Below are 18,386 nucleotides of genomic sequence, written 5' to 3'. Positions count from 1 at the left end.
AACATTTCATAACAATTCATTAGAGTGGGAGGAAGGAAGGCTGAAATGAAACGATTAATGCATCACATTTCTCATTCTTATAACATGTTCTGTCATGTATTATGCACATTTATTGGACCAGTGAGGGTTCCACACACTAAAGCCCTTTTCACATTGCATTTGCTCAGCTTTAAAGAGTCGCACGACAACAATTAAATGCCCCTAATAGGAAGTGCTGACATAGCAGCCAAATAGGAAGTAAAAAAATTGAGATTTTGCCCATGGTTATGTTGCATTCATGGTAGTTGGGAAGTCAGACTTTTTCGACTTCATAACAGGAATTGTGCACGAGAACGCTCCTTTGAACTCGGAAATCCGAGTTCCAAAGTAGGGTGGGGAAGGACCCGACTTCATCAATGAGTTTAAATCTAATGTCACTTGACAACGGCGAACCCCGTAGAGACAAAGACCGTGAACGGCAAAACATAATTTACACGATTTTAAGCTTATTATATCATTAATTCAGAAAAAAAATTGACATAACCCAACGTGATTTGGACTGACTATGCTAACCAAAACAACAATTTATCGGTATCGGAATCGGAATCGGCCACCTTTGTTGTTTACATTGGCTTCGAACGCTTTGAGATCGGAACTGGGAGATTCCAAGTGGGATCCGATTTCTCACCTTCCTTGAATGCAGCATTTATTCTTTCATGAGCTGTTTGCTCATTTTTGGTTGTGATTAGATTTTGGTTGTCATGTTTTCCTGTGTTAGCACGTCCTCCTCCCAGTACTGAGGACTCGGGGCGTGGGTCTTCTCCAGGTACTCCGGTCTCCTCCCACATTCCAAAGACATGCATGGCAGGTTAATTGGGCGCTCCGAATTGTCCCTAGGTGTGCTTGTGAGTGTGGATGGTTGTTCGTCTCTGTGTGCCCTGCGATTGGCTGGCAACCAGTCCAGGGTGTCCCCCGCCGCCTGCCCAATGCCAGCTGAGATAGGCTCCAGCACCCCCGTGACCCTTGTGAGGAATAAGCGGTCAAGACACTGGATGGATGGATGTTTTCCCGTTGTCCCTTTTTTTTCCAAGTTTCTTGCATCTTCCATTCATCTCCCTCAGCCACTTGTGTCTTCACCCCGTGATTCTTGTTGTCTATTCAGTGTCTGTATTTAGTTCTCTCTTGGATCATTTTCGCTGCCGCTGTCGCGTACCCTCGTCCAGTCTTTGTTACTTGTAGTGGTGAATTGTTTCCCAATGTTCCCTCGTTACCTTGAGTTTTGACTTTTGTTCGGACTTTGTTGATTTTGTATTTGGATTGTACCATAGTTCCCTTGCTATTGTTTTTGTTAATTAATATTGTTGAATCCACCCTGCACTTCTGCCTTCCTTCACCAACTTCCCTGCATTTGGGTCCTCAATGCTGCTGCACCCATGACACGTCCGCACCTGGACATGATATCCTTTACTGTTGCAAAACAAAAGCCCCGACTTTGCTCATTATTAACAATTATGTTGAATGGGCACTGGCTCTTTTACAAAAACAGTGACAAAAATGTATCTTGTGAGCATTTAGTATAAATTATTTTATTTTTTTAAATGTTAGAAGATATCAACAATTCGTAGCAGTTTCATTCAATAATTTTTGCAGCACAGCGTAATATAATTGAAGTACCAATAACAATCAATTAAAAGCCATCAAAATGATGCCAAAGATGTGTTTAATTAAGCTCCAATTATTAAACATGACTGAAGTTTGATCACTGCTACTTAACATGTTGTTTTTCATCCCATGTGTAAATATGACTCGATTTTGACTATCAAATACTTTTGTTACAGAAAAGGGTGAGGCTTTATCATAGCTGACTTTCGATTGCCATTTTGCTGCACCGAGGCACCAATCAGCAGTGTCGATATGTGACAAGATGAATTTAGCGTAGCAGGGGTCTGCTTCTCCATTCCAACCATGGTCATAACGTAACTATCTGTTTTCTCTCTGTACGTTTGTTATTGATAGCATCAATACTCTTACAATTAGTGAAAGAAAAGAAGGTCTGACTTCGATAACTCTTTCTTTGCAGAGACGTCCTGGAAAAATTCATACAAAGGCCGCCCGTCACGAGTCTCTTTACTTGATCTGTCACATCCATTTTCATTTCAAATGCTTTCTACACGTTATTTTTGACCCGTTCTGCATGATTAACATGGGGAGTGGTGAGGCAAAAGCACGTGCATCAAGAGGAGATGATAATTAATGCAAAAGTTGCCAATCACCTCCCATGAAATCATAATGCCGAGTCGCTTGGAGGCTGGCAAGTTCAGTCAAGACACAAGATGTCGCGTGTGTGGGTGGTCTCTTTGAACAAGTTCAAGCGTTCCATTGCAGAATAGTTCAAGCGCATTAAAGTGATGGTGAAGCAGCTTTGATCTGCCTTTTCTTTTTGGAGGAACGTTCCAACTTCTCTGAACTGCAAACAAAAACAAATACACACAAAAAAAACCTCGGAACAACCTCAAAGAAGATATATTAATACTATTGTGCTTAATAATGAAGTAGCGTACCTCACGCTGCCCTTTTACGTTGGAACCCACAAGACAAAGATGAGTCAAGTTCACTGGATTGGTAAATATCACACACTTGCAAGAGTTCACTGCGACCACCCAGCATCCTGCAGAGGCCATCTTGTGCGTCACCGTGAGGTAATTAAGGGTTGTGAGTTTGGAACCTTAACTGTCTTCATATTTGTGTTTTAATAATGCAGAGTTCTCCCTCCAGTTGGTTCCAGTGCAGAGATGTTTTTTTCGTTTTTTGTTTTGCCAATATACATGCATAGTTTAAGCGTTAAAAAAAAAAGCAGTCCATTTACTATTACCATACACACAAAACAAACACAACACAACCAATATTTTAAAGTTAGTTGCTAATAACTGTGTTGATCTTAGACTGGTGTTTCAGTCCACAACAACTTGAATATCACAGACAAATCTGTAATATTATGCTGCCAAGGGCACTTTTTAATTCAAAATGAAGAAAATTGGGGACAATTAATATGATGAAAAACTCAACTGTATTCTACATTGACTCTCTTGTTGCTAAGGCCGAAAATATATAAAAAGCTAACTCCCTAGTGGTAAGCAGGAAGTGGAATGCTGACGTCGCATTGTAATCTTTTGTGGATTATGGTGATATCCACAGAATTGTTTCTGCCTCCAGTCCCACAAGCACCAAATTCAGTTTAATAATCTACTCAAATTCATCACTAGGGAAAATTAGTCATCGTATTTTATTTAAAATCAAAAACAAAACACCAGACTTTATAAATCTGCTTTGAGGTTTCAGCTGCATTTACCTGAAACTCTTTTAGAACAGAACGCAGTTTACCTAAATGTGAAATGAAATTGTGATGGTAAACTGTCCGCTTTGTGCTTTTATGAACGTTTGCTGTTTAGCATTTCGTATTTATCTGAATTTTTCGATATACAGTTACGTACAAAAATATTTGGACAGTGACACAAGTTTTGTTATTTTAGCTGTTGCCAAAAACATATCCAGAATACAATCATATAATCAATGTAGAATTAGAGTGCAGACTCTCTGTTTAATTTGAGAGTATTGACATCCAAATTGGAGCAAGGGTTTAGGAATTACAGCTCTTTAAAATGTAGCTCTCTCTTTTTCAGGGGACCAAAAGTCTACTGGACAATTGACTCAGAAGGCTGCAAAAAATAAAAAAAAATAAAAACATGGGCCCTTCTCTGATTAACCTGTCATCATATATGTTAAAAGGTCTGGAGTTGATTCCAGGTATGGCGTTTGCATTTGGAAGCTGTTGCTGTGAACATACAACATGCTGTCAAAGGAGCTCTCAGTAGGAGTGAAACAACCCATCCTGAGGCTGACAAAAAAAGAACAAAAGCATCAAATAGAGCTGAAATGTTAAGAGTAGCCAAATCAACAGTATGGTAGATTGTGAGAAAAACTGGTGAGCTTGTAAACTCAAAAAGGTTTGGACATCCATGGAAGACAACAGTGGCGGATGATCACAGAATCCTTTCCATGGTGAAGAAAAACCCCTTCACAACATCACTCAAGAACCATAAACACTTGTATTAATGGTCCCTTTAGGGATTTTTTTTTAGCTAACATTTTAAAAATCCTTAAAAGAACACACCACTTATAACTAATTTTCCAGTATTTGATTAGGCATCCATTGTGTATGAAGAATAAAAATGCAAATATCGCTGGCATCTGTTCCCTGAATTAAAAAAAAAAAAAAAAAAAGACGCTTACTTGTTTGTGTAACAAATACGATTTTCAAAAGAAAAGATCTTTTAAAGATACTTTTAGAGTTATTGGAGTACAGGTTATTGAACTATGGAAAATGTTTGGAGGTGATTTATATTGGTTTAATTTTATTAACAAGACAAAACGTGGCATTTGAAAACAGGTGTGTAGACTTGTTATAGCCACTGTATGTCATGTTCATTGTTTTTTTTTTTTTTCAACCTGATACAATACTGGAGGCCTCTTCAGACAGTGAAATGGTTTGTTCCAAGTTAGTGTCGTTTCACTTTGAATAATGGGAACATTGCATTGCTTGTCAGACCTGAGAAAATGTTTATTCTTCCACTAATGCTTTTAGTAAGCCGTTTCTTGTAAATGACTCACTGATGGGTGTTTTTTCGAATTGTAAAAGGTTTTATTACTGAAGGAAACCCGTTAATTGATCCATCTCGTTACCACAGGGAAGGCACGGCAAAGTTTGGAGCTCAGAAGTAGAGACTTTAAAAAAAGGCACAAATCATGTGGTTTCTGTCATTCTAATATGAATCCTGGAATTATACAGAAATATTTTCGTGATTAGTCTCCTTAATTGCTATTTAAAAGTACAAAGTAAATTAGAATAGTAGAATAATTTCTGACTCCTTTTAGAGAGGGTCAAAGTAGATTCAGTTTTAAAGTATTCTAAGATTTACACTAGGTAGAGAGTAAAATAAAAAAAATTGGGGAAAAAAAGCCATTCAAGGGTTGAGGAACAAACTCATGATCTTCAGCTTGGGAGACTGTCACACCACCTGAGTTATGCCCCCCCCCTACTGTTTTGTTTTTTATGTTTTCCAATTCTTTATTTTACTCTCTTCCAAGTGTCAATATTACTCTAAAACTTAGTCTATTTGGTCCCACTCCAAATGGAGTCAAATTTACTATACAGAATTTACTGTGTAGGGATGTTCGATACCACTTTTTTTTTCAGACCGATACTAGTACAACTACTCAACTCTTGAATAAGCTCTGATACCAAATTACCAAGTACTAATACCAGTAGTACATTTGATAATTAAAATTGGGATTAAAATTGGGACTAAAAATTGGGACAGATAGGCCTATATATCCTAATAGAGCATTTTTTTCATTAAAATTGCATGCAATTAATGGTGATTTTCTATTGGTCTAATTTATTATGTCTAGATCCTCATGGTAAAACTGCCACAAGAGCTGTTACTGGTATCGGCTACCATTACGAGTATCGATACTTGAAATGCGATTGGTATATTGGTATTGGCTGATATCAATACCTGGTGCTCGCCCATTCCTAGTTAAAAGATTAGCAGGATAAAAAGAATTTAAAAAAAGTCTGTAACACAAATTGTCTTTTGGGTTTCTTTATAATGAAGCTTCAAATACACAAGTCTTACAAGATGTAGTCTGTGAGAGAGTACACAGACAAGTATTATGTGAAGATGCAGTCTGATACGGTTACGGAGGTGAGTTTTGAGTCAGGAACAGAGCAGTCTTTAAACGAAGAGGTACTTCTTCTGTGTTGAGCAGGCTTATCAGTCAAAGGTCATACCGTTCTAGCTTATACTGAATTCTCATGAACAAGAAATAAAAGGCTCATTGTTGAACATGCAAGTGTTCACAATAAACCATAAAAGTGTTTTGCTAATGCTTGTTAAATTATTATTTCAATAACAGCTTTTTTTGGTATTCATTTTTGCACCAAAATAAAAATTGATAATGTTTAAAGTGTGGCAAAAGCAAAATACCTCTCTTGTCCATCAAACTTGTGTTTTTGAAGAACTACCTGTAAACCGAGGTAGCATGGTATGCTAGTGGTTGACCCACAGTTCTGAGGTTTGAGTTTCAAATTTCAGCGCCAGGTGTGGAGTTTTGTGTTCTGCCAAAAGGGTGTGTTGAAGACTTAATTGTCCAAAGATGTGAATAGGCGTATGAAGGAATGTTTTTCTCTATGTGACCTGTGATTGGATGCCAAACAATCCAGATTGTCAAATACAACGTGAATGGTGATTGCAAAACAGTGCACTATTGAAAACAGTTGTATGGGTAAATAATTCATCTTGGGCTGTTATGTTGACTCACATTTGTCACTGAGAACGTGTCAATTTTACGGCTTAGCACTTGATCGTTTTTGGGTGAGATGGTCTATTTGGGTCATTTTGACCCACCTTTGGGTCAAAAATTGGGTCATTTTGTATAAAACAACCCAGAAAGTTAGATCTTCTACTTGGGTCAATTTGACCCAAGTTTGGGTAAAAGAAAAAAAAAGAAAAAATCATGTGGTCTATAGTGACGCATAAAGTTGGGTCACATACTTTACTTGGGTTAATTTGACCCAACATTGGGTCTAAAATTGGGTCATTATGTATAAAACAACCTGGAAAGTGGGTTAATCATGAAAGAAAGAAAGAAAGAAAGAAAGAAAGAAAGAAAGAAAGAAAGAAAGAAAGAACGGAACAAACAAACAAACAAACAAACAAACAAACAAACAAACAGCAATCAAATTTGGGGCAGGTTTAACTTGTGAATTATTTCAGGTTTAACTGTATGCATCAAATTCCACAACAAAAAATGTGTCCATTCCAACTGACATCGTAATGCAGATGACGCACGACTGGTGGTCAGTCAATCACATAGGGCTGAGTGAATTTACTATTGATTGGTTTTAACGCGGATGTGGACCCAAAAATATTACTTTTTTTTTTACAATAATATATTCTATACAGCCCCACTAATCTAAACACGGTATTCTAATTAATATTGTGTTTGTGGAATAGGATTTAAGCAGCAAAATCTACCTGTTGTTTTTCATCTCAGTTAACAGCCATTTTGTCACTTTGCTACTGGGCTCAGTTAACAGCCAATCAGAAAACAGGTGAGCCGTGATTAGTCGTTACCTGCCCTTAACAGATTGGATGTTTTGTTTTGGTTTGCGGTGATGTTGTATGTAGCAAGTTTTAGGAAATATAAAAGTAATATCCGATACCTGTCCAAAATAAGACAATACATACAATACAATACAATACAAATGCATGCAATACTTTTGTCGCTCATCATTCACACACCTACAAACTCAAGTCCTGTTTGGACTGTGACAAAACTGATGAAAAACATGATGTGTCAAATATTCCAAAACAAGGTAAGTCGTGATCTCCCACAGGTCTATGGCTGCTTATGACTCATGAGGAACTTAACAAGCCTTACACCAAAATGCAGCCTTGGGAGTATGCAGCAATTGTATGTGATGAAACATTGCCATCTTCTGGTAACAAGTAGTGAAGTGTGGAGGACTTGGATATAAACGCAACAATTTTGTACAATGAGTATTTCACTGTGATTATACTGTTACGTCAAAGAATTTTTCTGGCATGAGGAAGCATGATTTCTTTCTTTCTTTCTTTCTTTCTTTCTTTCTTTCTTTCTTTCTTTCTTTCTTTCTTTCTTTCTTTCTTTCTTTTTCTTATTCTTCTTTATTTATTTATTTTGCTTTTTTCAAAAGTTATGCATGCATTTGCACGTTGCAGGAAAAACGTCCCAGTTCCAAAATCAACTTTTGTTAAAGTATTCTGTACACACACACACACACACGCACACACACCCACCCACACACACACACACACACACACACACACACACACACACACACACACACACACACACACACACACACACACACACACACACACACACAAAAACAGAGGGAAAAAATTGGGGGGAAAGTATTTTTCAGGGATGTTCATTGCCACTTTTTTCAGACTGATATGAGTAGGAGCACTCTTGAGTGATCACAGATACCGATACCAAACACCAATACCACGAGTAGTAAAATTTACCAAAATATTGCACGAGATTAATGGCACATCAGCTAGTTTTTAAAGTAGCTTTTAAAGTACTGATACTTTAAAATAAGGCTGGAATCGGCTCTGATACTAATACCTGGCACTTCCTCTTTCTTTTTCTTGAATTAGAGTTTGATCTCAAGCCGCCAGTTGCCCTAACTTGCACGATTTTGGCATGGTGGAGAAGTACCCTGTAAGCACAGGGACTCAGAGGACATGCACAATTCCAACTTCTAGCTTAGACGTGCTACCGACTATCACATTGTGCTGAGAGCTTTGCATATATTTTTAAAATCCTTTTGCGTAATCACCAAGGACTACTTCATAAATCATTCACTGTGGAACAACTTGATGTCTCCAGAAATCCATCCTGCATTGACGTCAACCTTTTCTGTTATCTTTTACTTCCATGTTTGCGTTGCAATGGATTTTGAGCACTTCAGCAGACACTTGCTCAGTGTGGTAATTGCACAGTTAATAAGCATGCTTATTGATAAGATGAGAACCGTATAGCGTGCATTGCACTCTATAGGATATGCAGGTTGAATTAACTCTTTAAAATCCAGAAATGCTCATGGGTATTTTCACCACCTCATTTCGCACACGGTCATAAATAATTCCAAATTTCATCTCAAATGGATTCTATGAACTACAATAAATCCATCCTACAAAAAATTATCACCTAGCACAATCTCCAGAATGTTTGTTCACATCGCACTTCAAGCTGCACTATAATTGCCTTTATATGTAACCATTTATGACCCAAACAACTTTTAATTAGCAGATTGACAACACCTTAGCTGTTCACAATGCTTACGTCAACATACACAAGTGCTGATTGCTGAACCACCAAAGATGTTTGGAGTTTTCCGCATCATCAAGCATGTAACAATCCATCCAAGTGAGAGATGCAATTCACATGCCCCTGGTTAACCATTTAGAAATGCTGTGAATAATACTGCATGCACGCACACACTGCTGATGAATCTTACTCTCGCTCAAATTGTATTTAAAAAACAAAACAGAACACTTGTTTGGTGCTTCCAGGTAAATCCATCAGTGAGTTAATAACATAATGAACGAAATGAGATACGAGCAAACTATGTTAATTAATGCATTAGTTAAATTAAAATATTCAGCCCAGGGCATAATAGATAAGATCTGTATTGCACAGTTTTTCTTATGGTAACAGTCACTCTATCCAGTTAATAAGGCACACAAATAAATGCCTAAATTACTTTCTATTGATTTAAAAAAAAAAGAAGAAAAAAAAAAAAAAAAAAGTCAGTTGAAATGAATCTCTTTTTCTTTAGCACATGAAAGCAAACCCAAGCATAAGAAGAGTGAATAGAGGCCAGCAGTGAAGGTCACTAAGGTTGTTCATCACTAGACGCGGCTTGACCTTTCATCAGATCTATAGCAAATAATAGAAATAGAAATCATTGAACTGTTGCGATCATAAAACCTTGTTACAGTAAAGTAAATGCAATTTTAACATTTTATAATTATCAAGGTCATTTATGTGTGAAAAAAACTTTTTACCATGGTTAATATTCATACTGAAAAAGAACAAATGACTGAGTTTTATTCTCCCCACTCCTCTCCTCTAACAATCACTGAACAATGTAGTTTCTAATGATGGTTGTTGTATGTTGTTAACATGTGTAACTCATTGCCTTTGAGACAATTAGTGTGAGCAAAGCATTGGTTAAACTGTGTACTCTTCTTTAATGGTGTCTAAGGTCAATAGCAGACCAAGCATTATAACCATTATCTTACCTTTCTAATCACTCATTGGCTCATTTGTATTAGTTTCTTTAACTTTTATTTCTCTGTTTAAGGAAACAGACCTTTCACAATATCCCGCCCACATTCTTTAAATAGTACGCTTAATTTGAAAAGATAAAGAAGCAAAAAACGTACAAATATTTTCCCTGTTTTAAATGTAAACAAGCCGTTGCATCAGGAAGTACAAGAAATCTTGCCTGAGCAAAATCAAGAGTGAAGCAAATTTGTCCACTATTGACCATGTGTGATTACAGACCAAATTGCTTCAGGCATTGAACGACAACAACATGAGGTTCTATTTATCTCTTCTCTCGCTCGAAGCCCAGTGGAGCCAAGGGAGTCTTACACGAGCTCGTCATGGTTTTGTGAGGTTAAGTCTTTGGGGACAAATGAAGCACACACTTATTGTATCTACATGGTCTGGGTCACATCCTGGATACACTATGTGGTTTGCTTTCGTTTGTCACAGTTGTATTGAACCACAGCAAAATAAATAAATAAATAAATAAATAGAGTGCTTAGTGTTGTGACTCATTTCCAATAAAACAGAAGACCCTCATTGCTACACAGAGCACACAAAGCTGAGGGGCTGTACTGAACTCTTTTCTCCTGTACTGCAAACAAATAGCGCATAAGTAAAGATCATCTTGGTAATAAATGAGACTTTATACCAGTAGTGTCCAAACTCAGTCCTTGAGGGCCAGATTCTTGCAGGTTCTGGATGTTTCCCATCTCCAACACACCTGAAGCTCATCGGCAAGCGCTACATAAGCCTGGTAGCGATAATTGGAAACAGGTGTGTTGGACACCACTATTTTATACTGTCTGCCTGATGACTGTGATGCATGCATGGGCTAATTATTGATCTTTTACTGTATGTACTATATCCTACCTTCAACTGAGTACACTTTCATGTGTATTATACAAACCACAACTATGCAACAACCTGTGCTTATGAAGTCATATGAATAAAATAAAGACAAACATGGTGTCTGACATTACATAGAAGTGAGCTGTGTGTTAACTACAAGAAAAAAACAAAAAAAAACAACCAATGTTGATAAATTTGTTTATTGAATGTGAAACATTTGCATGCTAAAACCTGGAGGGTACACGCCATCATCTCATGCTGGACAACCAACATCAACAACATCTGAAAACAACCATAATGCGTAAAATACTATAAATACTGTAGGCTGACAACAGAATGAAGGTTTGTGGTTTTAAAAATGTACGCAGACATGACTTTCAAATTAGGAGTGGTTCAGATGCACTTGAGCAGGTACGAATTGCAGTTGGCTCCCCTGCCGCAGTCGCACAGCTTCCCAATTCGCGGCCCGAACTTCATAGCACACCGGTCCCCCATCCCACACTAAGGGTACAACACAGAAAATCACTAGCTTGGATTGATTCTACAAATAACAAATTAGTGTAGTCATGTGGGAAATGTAATTCATTTCAGCATTGGCTAGCTAAACAATTTACATTCACAAACAATCCCTCTTCATCAGCTTGATTAAGTTCAAGTTTGTATTTGTTTCAAGAGTTGCTCCTTCTACCTTAGCTAATTTAATATAGGAAGCAATCAAAGTTGCTCTGTAACTGTGCACAGAAAATTTGTTTACTTTATCTTTTAATTAGGCAGGTGACACACTGGTTTAAGTAGCAACAGGGGAATGAAAAATGAAACACATTGCGCTAAATGAGCATTGATTACCAGGTTGCTACATATACTCAGCCTTTCAATACAGACAACAAGGTGGATTTGTATTAAGGGCTCATTTGCATAAATGTGTCAATACAATGCTTTACCAGTGGGATGCTGCCTCTCTTCTCTGTGGAAATCCGATTATGCATCCTGCCCAGCAAAACATCCAGTGCTTCGACCTGTTCAACAACATCAACAGAACATAAGATGACTTTATGGATCATGGGCCAAAACAAAATAAAACAAAAAAACTAAACTGTCTGTACGTTCATATGGACAGTACGTCACATTAGCGCATCACACAATGTGAGGAATAACATGCAAAGTAAACACATCAAGTAAAATGTGCAGCATTTAAAACGTAAATTCAGTTTGTTTTATTTATTATTTTTTAGTTTATTGAAAGTCATTTAAAATTGGATGTTCACTCAATAGACCAAAATTATTCATGCCATGGCCAAATATGGAGGCATTTCTTATGGGGTTTGAAAAAAAAGAAAGAGAGCATACATTAGTTATTAGGTATTCTATTGTTTAACATTTTGAAAATTAGTATTGTTATCGTGTTGTATATACAGAGTAAGTATTAAATTTTGAGCACTGGAAATGCATGCGCTAAAAAAGACTTCATAATTTTTTACATGGAATATTTTGTGATATAAAAATTATCTCTATGCAACATCTTATTCTAGCATTTAAGAAAAAACATATTTAAGAACTACTATATGATGAGAGCCAGAAAATATCTGGCTTCTGTTTCTCCTCTTTACAAAAGACAGACAATTTCCAAAATTCACATTCAAGCAAACAAATTAACTACAGGCACCAGATTTATACAGTAGCTCTGTTCATACCACCCAAAATATTGCATTGGAAATGATCATATTTTTTTATCTTTATACAGCACTTTGTTTTGCTTTTTTTTTTTATGTATGAAAATTATACATAAATAAAAGTTGATTTAAAAATGTACTTCATGTGGGGTGTCTGTGAAAGATAAAAAATACAGGAATCTATAAACGTGACCACAAACAAACAAACAAACGCAATAAATAAATAAATAAATAAATAAATAAATAAATAAATATATGAATAAATAAATAAATAAATAAATTAATTAATTATGTACACTGACCAGGTCTCTGTCTGTTCCTGGTTCGCCTCTGTCTCCTTCCAAGTCTTCAACAGACACTTCCTGGGACGTCTGGCCCTGACACAAGAGGACCAGCAGGCTGACCACCAGCAGCCCGCGGAGAACAGCGGAACTCTCCATGGTTCTGCTCCGTTGAGTGGACGGAGAAGCGCCGAGGTCGTCACGAGAGAGGAGGCGGGACAAGTGGAGGAGCACAAGTCGTGAACGGGTTCACGTGAGACTGTCCACCCATCAGATGATTTCTGCCCTTTTATACAGACGTATGTGGCCCCGCCCTAAAGGCCACTGCGGCAGGCTGGACTCGAGTATGCTGCTGCCTGGAGGGTTCGAGCAGTGGCACGCCGAAAGGCCTGGGGCTGGGACGGGATGAATACTATTTGAAAGGCAACATGTTTTCCCCATCTTGTACTTAAACCCATATATACGAGGAATTGACTAATGTTAAGGATATTTTTGCCTAACACTGCTGAGGCAATGTGCTTGAGCCCTAGCTGGCCATAATAATAATAATAATAATTATTATTATTATTATTGTTATTATTATTATTATTATTATTATTATTATTATTATTATTATTAACAATAAGCTATAGTATAGTGTGAATGCTGTATATCAATTTTCTATACCACAAATCCTCACTGTAGTGATAATTTAATTCTGTTTGCCATGAAGACAGGATGATAATGATAAGAGAAGAAAAATGATCAATATTATTTAAATATTTTATATTTGATGAAATACACTAATACAATTATCACAACAGATGACAAATAATATTTAGATGTTATTTTTTATTTGATATATATCAACATCATAATCACAATAATAATAATAATAATCAAATGTGTGAATGATAATGATTATGATAATAATGTAGTTGCTCTTGGTAGATGAAGTTGGCGTAGGCTATTAGTAATTTTTATTTGACCACACAAAATTACAACTTCAAAGAGATATTGTAGTTATGGATTGTCTGATGATACAAATTGTGTCATGTGTGTGTGGGGGGGGTGTGTGGGGGGGATGGGTGTGTGTGGGTGTGTGTGTGTGTGTGTGTGTGTGTGTTTTTGTGAGATGAAAGATATCACCATTTTATAAGAATAAACATAATGTTTCTGGCGCTCTTGTAATGAGTGGAGATGATGAGATTGCCTCCTATTTGAAAAGCCTCCCTGTAATATTACAGGTCCAACAAAGATTGGTTTTGTGTGATTATGTTTTGGCCCTTGGGTACGGTGACAGCGGTAAATCCCTCACTAGGTCTCTCTTGATGCGCCACCAATCACGTTAGCCTCCATATAATTGCTTCCATCAATAACTGGTTACAAGAAATGAACCTCATAAAGTTGAGCAAGAGAGAGAGAGAGAGAGTTTGTACGGGTATTCAGTAGCAAATACTATATGCAAAACAACCAGTGTGCAGGGGATAAAAAAAATATAATCTCTGTCAGTCACATTCAAATTTGAATGCATATAGGCAGAAATCTGTACTTGTTGTTACTTCACAGTGTCAACAGAAAGCCACATCAAAACAAATGAAGAACAACTCAACAATATCACAAAGAAAACACATTGCAAAAAAAATTGCTTTTTTGGTTAATTGAGGACTTTAAATTGGCCTCAGGCATAAATATGAATATAAATGATTGGGGTACCATGGCTCAGTGGGAGAATGATTGGCTACGATCTGTGAAGTTGTGGGTTTGATCCTCATCCCTGGTCACCACATCGAAGTGTCCTTGAGCAAGACACTGAACCCTGATTTGCTCCCAGTGGACCTGGTAGTGGCCTGCATGGCAGCATCTGGCCGCTGGTGTATGAATATGTGAATGAATGGGTGACTGTGAGGCATTGGGCACCATATGATGTAAGCAAAGCGCTACATAAAAAAAAAGGTGGAGGGAAAGGGGAAAAAGAAGAGAATGGTTGATTCTCTGTATATGCCCTGCAATTGATAAGCCACTAACCAAATCAGGCCTCAAAGTTTGGGTCTCAAAGTCAGCTGGGATAGACTGCAGCTCATTCGTGACCCCAATGAGGACAAGCACTGTAGGATGCACATTTAAGTGATGATATAAAGCTGAATGACTGAATGACACATGGTAACTTTTTCATCGTCAATGGGAACATTACATTTATTGAGAATAGACCCAGGAGACAGATGTTTCTAGATGACTACATCACAAATTAAATGACATTGCAGCATGGTATTGTGTGCTAGTGATTGCAAAAACAAAACAAACAAAAATAAACTGGATGCACTATTTGTAGATAACCAGATGTATGACAAAAATGTTATATATAGGCAAAATATGTGCATACATGCAAAATACATGCTCCAAATATATTTTAAATCATTCATAATACATTTCTCAATGCATTTATAAAAGATCCACTATTCCTCAAACATCAAAGGTTTTGAAGCAAACTAACCACATGGTGTGTTTTTTTGTTTCCCAGTGCAAAGCGCTCATTTGCACAAACAAGACCATTCAAGGATGGCACAAAACTACTGATTAGCAAACCAACATTAAAGGGACAGTGTGTCGAACCTGGCGGCACGGTGGACCAGTGGTTAGCACATCCGCCTCCCAGTTCTAAGGGGTCCGGTTCGAGTCCAGGCTCCAGCCTTCCTGGGTGGAGTTTGCATGTCCTCCCCGTGCCCGCGTGGGTCTTCTCCGGGTACTCCGGTCTCCTCCCACATTCCAAAGACATGCATGGCAGGTTAATTGGGTGTTCCGAATTGTCCCTAAGTGTGCTTGTGAGCGTGGATGGATTGTTCGTCTCTGTGTGCCCTGCGATTGGCTGGCAACCAGTCCAGGGTGTGCCCCGCCTACTGCCCAGAGCCAGCTGAGATAGGTGCCAAATTTAATCTCAAATTTCCAGTATAAGGGAAGCAAAACAGGAATTTGAGGCTGAGAGCTATGACCTATATGCCAGCAGTTCCTAAGGACTTGATTGTATTTCACAATATTTTTATGTTAAAGTTTGTTCAATGACTATGGTAAATTTTCAAGATCAATGATAAACAATTTATCTGGCTGGAAAAGCAAGCAAGCAAGCAAACAAACAAACAAACAAACAAACAAACAAAAACAGGAGAATGAGGATAATTTTGTCCTTGTTTAATTAGTTGCAAAATCCAATGTGCCATCTTACCCCATATAGTGTGACAACTTACCCGTGGGTGGGGTAACATGTCACACGTTCACTCCCCCTATTTGATGGCTTATAACTCTGCACTGACACAAAGTACGAAAATGACATGAATACCAAAAATATACTCCAAACTTTGGTCTTTCCTCTGGTATACGTTTTGTTTATATACGATGTATTGATTCCAAGAAATATATAAAGTGCTACAACTAGCCCCAGTCTAATATAAAAACATGATATACTGTGTCTGCGATTGGCTGGCAACCGGTCCAGGGTGTCCCCCGCCTACTGCCCAGAGCCAGCTGAGATAGGCGCCAGCACCCCCCCGCGCGACCCTTATGAGGAGTAAGCGGTCAAGAAAATGGATGGATGGATGGATGGATACTGTTCAGATATTTGCTTGACGAGATTTATCCATCCATCCATCCATCCATCCATCCATCCATCCGTGTTCTTAACCGCTTACTCCTCACAAGGCTGGGGCCTATCCCAGCTGGCTTCGAGCAGCAGGCGGGGTACACCTTGAACTGGTTCCCAGCCAACTGCAGTGGATGGATGGATTTAACAAGGTGAAGAAAGTCAAGGTGGCCCTTGCATCCTTCCGTTTTTGTGTATACGTTCCTCAGAGGATAATATTTGAACACTATAATAGCAAAGCCAGAGACTTGTTGCAAAGCCCATAGGGCACACACTCATGGCTGCTGCCTGCAGCAGACAGCAGGGGTCGCTGCGCCGTCAGGTTTAGCGCGGCAGAGCTCGCAGAACTCTGTTTCCTGAAACGCATACTTTTGGATTAGGAAGAACACACCCAGTGACACAAGTGAGGTTTGAAGAAAAAAAAAAAAAGTTTCAACTGTAAGTGTGCAGTGGAGGAACAAGCGGGCCGAAAGGTCCTTGTCGGTTTTCTTTCGCTCGAACTTGGTTTTCGACTCCGGAGTGTGGCAGCTTTAACGTCCTGTTGAGTTTGGAGTTCAACTCAAGTGTACAGAAGGTGGACGTTTGTCAAAAGACGAGGATGTCAGCTTCAGACGAGACAGACGGGCCGCGGCCACGATATGGCTGTAAGTTGTCATTCTTGCTTTTTTTTTTTTCTCTCCTCATGCCAGACTGGCGCCTTTTTACGTACACTGCACGTAAGCAGCAACAGACTCAAGTCTACTTTTCTACAAAGCAAGAACACTTGAGGAAAGTTCATTTGATCTAATATGAAGAGCTCACACCCAGCTCTGTGTGAGTCTTGGCAGCATGCTGACAGACTTCCGCGTTTTCTTTCAATAATCTATGCGTTGAGAGGTCTCTTTTGCACAGCACACACTCTTTCCACTTTCTGACGTACTTTTATTTACCAGTTGGAAAAAAAACACATCGACATCTAACCTAATTAAAATCTAAAGCCAACGTCTCAATGGTCTGGGAAAGAATAAGTTATCAGTTTATTACCAGTGGGAATGAAAAGAGCAAAAGGCGTCAACATAGTCCCTATGTACACACCACTTTGCTTCTGTTGATTTGGAGAACAGGATCTATCTGCTGCTGATGTGGCCTGTGGTGCAATACAGGTTTACCTATGACAAGAGGATTAGAAGGGGGCTCTGTCTTATTTGCCCCTTCACCACAACCTCTCCCCACAATTAGGAAACACTGTTGCACTCTGTACCCTCACGAGAATGACTCCACAAACATTCAATGCATTGTTTTTTTTTTCCGTGTGCAAATAAGCACAAAAGCATACCCACATCATACAGGCAGGCAACCCAGAGTCCAATTGTGTTAACCAGCCACACAGATGACTAATAAACAAGCCAGGCTTCCTTTGTGAATTCCCTGTGAGAGGAACTTTAAGAAAAGTCAGAAAGCTATGTGGAAAGTGGGCAACATGATGCAAGCCAATGAAGCTGTTTGTGGAAAAAAGGTCATGTCACAATGAACAATTCACAAATTAAATTCACAGAGGATTTCCATTTTGTATTCCGCAACCTACCAAATGCAAATATTTTCATATATCTATTTCTCATGCTCCAGCTGTTCTGGATGGCGTGGAGCGACTCACGGCGGAGGAAATGGATGAGAGGCGACAGCAGAACATGGCCTACGAGTATCTGTGTCATCTGGAAGAGGCAAAGAGGTTAGAGCGAAAAGTCTGAAGGTCACATAACTGACAACTAGATTTGGGACTGCAATTGTGTTGTAACTTAACAATGAGCATGACCATGAATGCGTTGCCATATTGCTATTTTTTTTAAATGTATTATTTTTTTATTTGGACCTGGTCAATGCTCATTGTGAATCTCACTAAATGATAGGGATGCACTGGATTATACAGAAGACGTACATTACATTTAGTGCTCAGTGTCTATTACCAGGTTTGATCAGGCCCATTCATGCACTTAGAGCAGGTTGCAACTGGCTTGGAGGTTTCTTTTCATTACGAGGTGAGCGCCATTAAAACTCATGCCTTTGCTA

General features: G+C 38.4%; 2 protein-coding genes across 2 annotated transcripts in view; one reads left to right on the top strand and one right to left on the bottom strand.

Moving 5' to 3' along the window:
• Nucleotides 1-10,960: 10,960 nt before the first annotated feature.
• cartl (cocaine- and amphetamine-regulated transcript-like) lies at nucleotides 10,961-12,979 on the bottom strand. The gene is made up of 3 exons (XM_077518698.1): nucleotides 12,749-12,979; nucleotides 11,718-11,792; nucleotides 10,961-11,277 (listed from the first exon to the last, which is right to left on the bottom strand). Exons 1-3 carry the CDS (start codon nucleotides 12,884-12,886, stop codon nucleotides 11,170-11,172), a joined length of 321 nt encoding a protein of 106 aa, XP_077374824.1. The 5' UTR covers nucleotides 12,887-12,979; the 3' UTR covers nucleotides 10,961-11,169.
• A 3,738-nt stretch (nucleotides 12,980-16,717) lies between these two features.
• The window catches only part of iqgap1 (IQ motif containing GTPase activating protein 1), a 40,836-nt gene continuing 39,167 nt past the window's right edge, over nucleotides 16,718-18,386 (top strand). The window contains exons 1-2 of the mRNA XM_077519171.1: nucleotides 16,718-16,984; nucleotides 17,946-18,048. Coding sequence (XP_077375297.1) covers nucleotides 16,939-16,984; nucleotides 17,946-18,048 — 149 coding nt within the window. The 5' untranslated portion in view covers nucleotides 16,718-16,938. The remainder of the gene's footprint in view (nucleotides 16,985-17,945; nucleotides 18,049-18,386) is intronic.

The sequence above is a fragment of the Festucalex cinctus genome, chromosome 4 (genome assembly GCF_051991245.1).
Source record: "Festucalex cinctus isolate MCC-2025b chromosome 4, RoL_Fcin_1.0, whole genome shotgun sequence".
NCBI lineage: Eukaryota > Metazoa > Chordata > Actinopteri > Syngnathiformes > Syngnathidae > Festucalex > Festucalex cinctus.
The sequence above is the reverse complement of the archived record's forward strand: the minus strand, read 5'-3'. Positions and strand labels throughout refer to the sequence as shown.